The sequence below is a fragment of the Vipera berus genome (genome assembly GCF_964194415.1).
Source record: "Vipera berus genome assembly, chromosome: 3".
In the NCBI taxonomy this organism is placed as follows: Eukaryota; Metazoa; Chordata; class Lepidosauria; order Squamata; family Viperidae; genus Vipera; species Vipera berus.
Genome location: NC_138204.1, coordinates 86,704,255 through 86,713,202, shown reverse-complemented (window position 1 = coordinate 86,713,202; position 8,948 = coordinate 86,704,255). Strand labels below are relative to the sequence as shown.

The window sequence follows — 8,948 nt, the reverse complement described above, 5'->3', positions numbered from 1 at the left end:
TGGAATTGTGGGTGCTCCATCACTGTAGGTTTTCAAGAAGAGACTGGAGTACCATTTGTCTGGAATGTAGAGGGTCTCCTGCTCAAGCGGAGAGTTGAACTAGAAGACCTCCAACATCCCTTCCCATCCTGTTATTCTATGTTTTAAGGTGAGAACATCTTATACCTCAAGGGTCTTCAAACTTGGCCCTTTTATGACTTGTGGACTTCAACTCCCAGAATTCCTCAGCCAACATGCTGGGTGAGGAATTCTGGGAGTTGAAGTCCAAAGTCATAAAAGGGCCAAGTTTGAAGACCCCTGTTCTACCTCATTAACACTAATTCTGATGGGCTGCTTCTTGCTGTGGAGTAAGAGAGTTTGTACACCAGAATCATGGGGAGAAATGTATCTCATAATAGGAGACAGCAACAGGTTTCTTTAAAAGATCGTACACTGTGCACTGATCAGACATCCTGTGTTGATGGCACTTGTATTTACATATATTTACTGGGCCATCAACTCATTCTTTCTCCAAAGATTTGTGGAACTTTCATTTAGGCACAGTGAAGCCCAGGCATGAAATGGACTTTCTATTTGGAAAATATCCAGTAGCTGCCATTTATTGTCAGATACTATCTGTGGTGATCAAAAAGGCTGTATCTTCTGAGTCTCACCCATCCCTCTATGTTGATAGAACCACATTATTTTACCCAGCACTGTGTGTATGAATGGCAGAAGACAATTGTTTTGTGGAAATTTTGAATTAATTGTCTTTGGTCCTCTGCTAGTGCCTCAAGAATAATTTCATTTTGCCAACCCCACAGTGATGTAACAAAAAATGTCCTATATTTACATTTGAAAGATTAGAATTAATAGATAGGGAATGGAAGTTCATTAACAGAACAACAACAACAAAAATTGTGCTACCAACTGAAAACATCAAATGACAAGTGCACTGTATTTGCACATTTGATTTTTAATGCCTAGTCAGAGGTAGCATTTAGGGAGAAGTAGAATTTGGAGAGAACTGGAGTAATAGACCACCAGATGCTGCCACTATCAAAACTGATTAATTGTTCAGAAATAACAGTTTAACCCTCTTTTTATTTCTTTCTGTAAAAGCAACCCCCCCCATGATATACAATGCTTTGTTTGTGTGTTATATAGTTAATTACATCTTCTAAAACCAGTTTTAAAAGGAAATGAAATGTGTAATTACCCAACGTTTCCATGGTAACAAAGTTTGTCCATGTGTTAGGGTTTACATGATTACGAAAAGTTTCTTGAATTTCATTCCATTGTTAGAGGGAAGAAAAATTACTCAGATCGTCAGAACATGTACAGATTTATGAAAGAGACAGAGGAAAAAAAGTTATTTATGCATCTTAGAAAAGGCAGAGCCAAATCATATCCAGCAAACTAACTGTTATCTGTCTGAAGATCAGAAAGGGGAAGAAATGGGAAATAAACTGAAAAAATCAGCCAGCTTTATTTGGCCTCTCATTAGTGTATTAGTTTCCTTTCCTTACTCTTCCTTTCCTCCTCCCCTTCTTTCGTTCCTTCCTTCCTCCCTCGCTCCCCCCTTCTCTTTTCCCTTCTTTCTTTTCCCCTTTCCTTCTCTTTGCTAGAATGTACTGGACTCGCTGGTACTAATTAGAAAGCAAATCAATAGAATCAAGCAAATAGAAGTATCCCTTTAACTGTTGGTCTGATCTGCTCAGCACACGGGGATCACTGCTAAGGGCAGGCCTCTCTTTGCTTCATAAGGTGTTGTCCTGGAAACCATTCGGATGCAGTCAATAATAGGGCAGATACTGAGACACAGAGTGCAGCCTGTACAACTGTCAGTAACAGTGGGCAGGTGGGTTTCTGGATCAAATTGTATAGCCTGGAAAGCAGAAATAAACAGCATTGATGTCACTCACAGAAAAGGTCAAAAACAACCCCATTTTTAGCATCTGCATTTCCTGTAGCTGAGGTGCTTGGGAGAAATCTTTGTTTGGTATCGCACTGCAGTTGCAGTAACAGTTTCAATAGCTAGGAAAATCACATTTTCTAAAAATATTTGAAATATTGAGGTAAATTGGGCTGTGGTAGAAATCTCTTTTCTCCCTTTTGTCCTTATTCTCCTTCTGATGTAGTCAGTGGAGTTATGAACAAAATCAAGCTTCAGCACAAGTTGGTCAACTTTCATAAAAAATATGTGTGCCTTTGAAAAGCGAATCCTGCACAGCATACTGATTTACTGGCATTATTATAACACAAAGATTTCACACTGGTGGGGATAGTGGGAAAAGCCATTCCTCCCTTTTCCTCATTATTGCTTCTGTCATTATTTTACATATATGATATATAAAGGCATTTGCAACACTAAGTCAGTCAGTCAGTCAGTCAGTCAGTCAGTCAGTCAGTGATGAGTTTTCTTATGATGTGTTGCCCTGCTCACGTACAAACACAAGTACAGTAACTATGGTCTAATGAATTTATTAATATTCCCCAGCAATTCCTTTCACCAAAAACCCAGAACTGTCCCCATCAAGTCCACAGAGCAATGGCCCAATAGTCCACAAGGCACTTGAAAGTTTCTGAAACAAAATAACTTTACTAGGCAAACTTAAATCCACCAGGCAAAACTTAAATCCACACACATGAGAGCTCATGGGGCAAGAAAAGTCCAGAGTTTCCAAGGCACAATTCCTTTCCAAACATGGTGTCAATCCAGAGTGAAGCAAGAATCATGACAACCAGAAAACACACAGCTAGAAAACAAGCACATTGTTCCCAGCAACACCTCCATCTGTCTGCTGTGATAAATAACCAGCTTCTGGTGCAGCCCATCAAGACGGGCAGGGCTTTTTTCTCTTGGGTAGTCTGGCTGACTTTCTCTGCTCCTGCCTTTTCTCTGACCTATGTGTTCTTAGATCAGGTGCAGAAGGCAGTTTCTCCTCCTGTTTTCTGGCCACTGCAAGCTTTCCCCACCAGAACCTCAACCAAATCCCTTCCAGCCAGCTGTTCAGAGCCATCAATCAATTCAGTTCCTGACATGTCAGGAATGGGCTCATTCTCTCCTGAGCTGACATCTGAGGAGATATCTGGGAAATTGTTCAAGGGAGACATCACATATGAGAGGGTTGAGCTGGGCAAATATTTTGCACGTGTGCGAGCAATGTGCGTGGGAAAGGCCTGTGAAAACACATCAGGGAACTGACAGCCTAGAGATGCTTTCTGAGTAGCCACGGGAATCTTGAAGAAAACACAGCTGCTTTAAGAAGCAAAAAAATGTTTTACTTGTGCTCCTGCACATATTGTAGAACCTTTTTCAAAGGGTTTGTGCAGCCTTTTGTTTTTGCTATGTCTTTGAGTCAGTGTTAGTGCCTAGAAACCGCCTGGACAAGTTTCTGTATTTTTCTTGCCAGGATTTCAGAATTGGTTTGCCATTACCTGCTTCCTAGAGCTGAGGTGGTGTGACTGGCCCAAGGTCACGTACATGGCTTTCTGCCTACATAGCTGAAAGCCACAATCTCCTAGTTTCTAGCCTGCTGCATCAACCACTATGCTAAACTGGGTAGGCTATAAGATACCGCAAATCTAACTCTGCTCTCTGATGTATGTAACTCCACAAGCTGTAAACTGGAGCCAATATTACCAATGATGAATTTTCTTGCATAGTGTATATTTTTTCAAAGTTCCTACTGGAACTCTTGCAAAATCTTTAATGTACACCTAAAGCCATGCATGCCATGACAATTTTTGTGACCTGCTACTGAAAATCCAGGGACTGCAGTTTACTTTTCAAAAGGTTTATTTACTTCATGCCTTTGTGCAGGCAGAGGGAATGCGCTTCCCAATGCAGCAGTTTTTATTCTTCTTACATGGGGTTGGAACAGCTCCAGTGGGCTAGTTGCCTAGTTTGCTCCAGACAAAGGTGAGAGGACAAGTAGCTCATAGATCTTCCTTAAAGATGGAATCGCCAATTTAAATGCTTCCTATGGTAGTTTCCTGCTAAACTAACCATGTTACCATGGACCACACACTGATTCCAGGAAGCTGCAGGTAAATCCAGAAACAGCACAGACAGTTTGAACAGAAGGCTGGGTATTCAGACATAGCTCTTTTCTCTTTACCATGAGCAGAAAAAAATTAACAAAATACAAAGCAAGCTTCAAAGCAGCCTTTTTAACGAAGAATCCTCAAGGCTCACTATTTATTGGGTGAATGATGTAGAAGGTGAGTAATGAGAGAGAAGCAACTAGAGTACAAAGAGTATACTTGAAATGGACCACTGAGTCTTCCCTTGTGGCTAGCAGTCTGAGCATCCCTGTTAATCAACAGATTATTCTATTCCAGCAATCCATGCCCACAGCTCAGGACCTCGGCTGGAAAATGCAACTAATGGCCCCACTTTCATGATAGTGCTATTCCATTGCTAAAAATAAAACAGCCCCCGAACATTATTTCTGTTGCAAACAGGTCAGTGCTGTCACTATAACATAGTACATTTTTATCAGGCTATGATATTTTGATAACAGCACTCTCCAAGACAAACTCAGTGTTGGTGTGTTTTGTTTTTTAAATCATTGATTCCCATAGGGTTTTGTAAATCTTTTTTTTAAAGTGTGTCTTTATTTGCATAAATTCTTTTCTCTGGCAATATTTATGTGGACTGAAGGCTGGAGCAGACTTCTCCAACACTGAATGTGAGGGAACATGTACGTCTGTCATTCAGGGATAGTTGCATAGGTGTTTCTTTTATATGTCGGTGAACTTTAACGAGTCCCGGTTGGATGTGCCTTGCCTTCCCCCACCTCCCAGCAGGAAGTCAGAACCAATCAGCACACAGGGTGGGCACCTCCTCCTGACACACAATTGGGGTTTGGTTTGTGTGTTTGCATTGGCTCATCTGCAGCCATCTGCAACCTCCGCTTACGCGCCAACCCCTCCACAGCGTAGGTATGCGGTGATGGCCATGGGCAGTTGCAGGCTACTCTAAATCAGTCTTCAGGCTGTTCTGTTCCATGCCTCTATTCTTCAGTAATCTCTGCTAATCAAAAAAATGAACTTCACAAAAAACGTGGTTGTTGCTTGTGGACATTATGTGGAATGTTTGCCTTGCAAAGACAATGGACGATTGATGCAACAGCAAAAATGATGTCACAGCAATCATGAGGTTGTGCCAGTACAAACAGAATCACACTAAAAGGAAGGGAGGAAGGAGAACATCCTTGCTTCCTAGAGAAGTTTCAGGGCAATTTCTGAAAATTGGGAGTGAACTCATATCCGAATTAGAATTAATACTTGATTGCCCATTACATTGCTGAATTTTAGTACTTTTTTTTTACTTTAAAAATATTTTTGCATCTAGTGCATTTCTGCTAAATTAATGTTTTCTATCTACAAATAAAGGAAATGTCTTCTAAGTATTTTGGACATAATTCCTGAGGATTGGTTCTGGGACCTTGGCAAGTTGAAGTTCTACACCAGGTTGTCTGGACTAGTAAATGCAAGAACATAAAGATGAGATGAAACAAGAAGGGATGGCAAGGACCTGTTCTGTGGCCATTTATTTCTTAATTTTCACTAAACATTCTAGACTGAAATAGACTGCTACCCACCCAAATCTTCCTAATGTGATATATTTCTTAAAATATGCACACCCTTCGTCAAAGCAGGGAGCCTTTATTAGTTTGGCTCAAAACATGATACACTTTAATCAAGTGGAATAGATCAAAGAGAACAATTTGTTAAATGCACAAAATGTGAACATGGATTTTCTTTATTAGTTCAGATTGGTATCTGCACCACTTCTCCTAGCCTTGGTTTTCTCAACACCATATTAATATATTTGCTTAATTTGTAAGGGATCATGAATGTATAACTTATCTAAGCTCATGGAGTGTGGACTCCCAGCAGAAGTCTGAAATATTTGAGAACCATTTTTCAACCATCCCTAACCAACTCATGTTTCATCTATTTCCCAAAGATATGTATTGATAGAATAGAATAGAATAGAATAGAATAGAATAGAATAGAATAGAATAGAATAGAATAGAATAGAATAGAATAGAATAGAATAGAATAGAATAGAATAGAATAGAATAGAATAGAATAAGATAAGGTAGGGTAGGGTAGGGTAGGGTAGGGTAGACTAGACTAGACTCAGACTAGACTGGACTAGACTAGACTAGACTAGACTAGACTAGACTAGACTAGACTAGACTAGACTAGACTAGAATAGAATAGAATAGAATAGAATAGAATAGAATAGAATAGAATAGAATAGAATAGAATAGAATAGAATAAGATAGGGTAGGGTAGACTAGACTAGACTCAGACTAGACTGGAATAGAATAGAATAGAATAGAATAGAATAGAATAGAATAGAATAGAATAGAATAGAATAGAATAGAATAGAATAGAATAGAATAGAATAGAATAGAATAGAATAGAATAGAATAGAATAGAATACTTTATTGGTCAAGTGTGATTGGACATACAAGGAAGCTGGAGTCAGTTGTAGGACACTTGGCTGTTGTTGGTACTGTATATCTGAAATGGAGAGGGTGGCGATAGTTGACAATGGTTTCCTCTCAAACCTACAATAAAATACATGTACTGCTTGTTGTCTGGTATTTCATATCTTTTATTATTTTATGAAGAATCACTTGAAGCTTACAAAATTCTAGGAATCCAGTAATTCCTATTGAAAATAACAAGAATGGGAATTTCTGAACTCTATCTTACCAGACTCAATTGTGTCCTCCAGAAATTTTTGTTGTTATAATATGTCAAGGAGGCAGAATACATTTTTTGTGTGTAAAACAAACCTTGGAAATTCATTATGTTCAACAACAGCAACATTAAACAGCTTTGTTGAATGTTTCATTGTTATTTCTGTTTGCCTGCAAATGGTGATCCAATCACATCTTGTTTAACTCAATAAATAAAATTAACTTCTTGCATTATTTATTAAATGAAGTCTTTGTGTTATTTATTAGGTTTCTAACACATTTTACCTCCACACCATCTCTTTTGAGCTTCTTGGTAGGCTCATTGGAAATTTTAGTTACTACTGTTGAGTCCAATATTAAATTGTAACTTTGAATCCAACATTCATCTTTTTTGTTCATCTCTATGTTTGTATTTCTGTATGGATCTCTAAACTGTATGTGCACATATGTACTGTGTGTAAATTATATGTTTCATAATGAATCAGTATATTGCATCTTAAACTGGAGCTATCCTATCATCAGTTAGGATGCAAAGAGATCTCTTAGATCTCAATATCCAGATCACTACTAGTACAAACAAAGCTTCCTGCTCTGCTATAGATTCTGATGTGGTCACTGAAACAATTAAATCTAATTGAGTTTTCTGTATTTAAAATAGGTCCTCTAGTGTGCCCCTGCAAAAATAATTTTTTCCTCCTACATGATGTGGATGTATCTTGTCTTCAACAGCATTCCGCAACATGTAACACTGGGAGAAACATGGCAGCTTAGCAATAGATGATATTCCACAAGAGAAATGAAGGGGGAGAAGAAGAGAGAGACCAGGGACGTGCACTGTGTATCCCAAATCTCTAAGAAACCTGCTTTATTGACAACTTCTGCAAATAGATCAGACATGGTTACTGCAGTCTATGCCTGGGAGTGTGCCAGTGTTAATTTCCAGTATCTTGTAAATCTACTTTTCCCATCTGCCCATCAAGAGATGGTGGAATCCTTCTGCCTCAGCAGCAGAAAGACAACTCACAGTGCCTTTTTTTTTTTTTGCTAATTACAGCTGTGTTCTTACCTGGTAGCCGGAATCATTACAGGTCATGTAGCATTTGCCACAGTTGATACACATTTCCCCATCAATCAGAGCCACAACTTGTTCGGTATTACTGAGCTCTCCATATGTTCCAATATACTGCAGTGCTTTTCCAATTACATCCTGGGGGGGTGGGGAGAGGAGAGGGGGACAGAAAACAAAAAAAAAAGAAAAAGAGGAAAACATTACTGAAACACTTTGGAGATATCCAAGTTGTTTCATGCTGAAGAGGAGCCCCTTGACAGCATGTTTCCTTGGGAAGTTGTTTTTCCAGTGCTGTGGCAATTCTGGGAATGATGGCACCTCAAAAGCATTTCATACCCAGGACCTTGCAAAAGTACGGCTTGCAAGTATTGATATATAAACCATTGAAATATCAATGGATCTGCTAAAACAAACAAGCAAACCCAACAATCAAGCCACACAACAAAAAAGAATTGGATCTCTGCGTATAAACTAATTATTCTCAGTGACCATTGTTTAGTGCAACAGGAAGAAAAAAATGGAAAAGAAGAGATGTGTTATGACACACACTCAGTGTTCCTATCCATGGCTACTGTTCATTAGCACACCTCTGAGAATTCATTATGAGACAAGGAAAAGGCTGCATTAAACAACAGGGAACAAAAATGCAGCCATTGGAAAGAATATGTAAATAGCTGGATAAACTAACACATATTATTGCAATCCTCGTTTGTTTTTTTAAATCGGTTGACCCAATTGTGCAGTTCCTGTTTCAAGAGGGCAGGCCACACTTTAGCGCTGGAAATATTATTTATTGATTGTAGAACGGGTTCAAGAATCTGCTTAGGAGATTTTTTTTTTAAAAAAAGAGGTTATCCATTAGTTCTTAAAAGATAAATCTTTAACAGGTTGAGGTAATTAGTCAGTCACAAATTTGCTCAAGTGGAGTGGCATCTGCCTTATATTTCACAGGTAATCAGACATAATGAGACTGTGTTACAGAAAGAGATATAGCTAAGGGCTAAAGCACATGTTTGTATGGATAAGGTCTTGAGTTCAACGGTGCATAAGATTATGTTGCCACTTTCTGAAACCGGAAGAAGCACTAGAGTCCTTTGAAAGAACAAGTGAGGTTATCATTTTGGACATCTGTTGCATGCCAATTTTCCCCCAATGTTTGTAATTTCTACCTC

The 8,948-nt window shown here is 38.8% G+C and overlaps 1 protein-coding gene across 2 annotated transcripts in view; it reads right to left on the bottom strand.

Annotated features, from left to right (window-relative positions):
- Nucleotides 1-287: 287 nt before the first annotated feature.
- Nucleotides 288-8,948, bottom strand: part of DPYD (dihydropyrimidine dehydrogenase) — a 611,068-nt gene continuing 602,407 nt past the window's right edge. For both annotated transcript variants that reach the window (XM_081325991.1, XM_081325992.1), the window contains 2 exons: nt 7,774-7,914; nt 288-1,867 (listed from right to left, as the gene is read on the bottom strand). In XM_081325991.1, the coding sequence (XP_081182117.1) occupies nt 1,697-1,867; nt 7,774-7,914 (312 nt within the window). In that variant the 3' untranslated portion in view covers nt 288-1,696. The remainder of the gene's footprint in view (nt 1,868-7,773; nt 7,915-8,948) is intronic.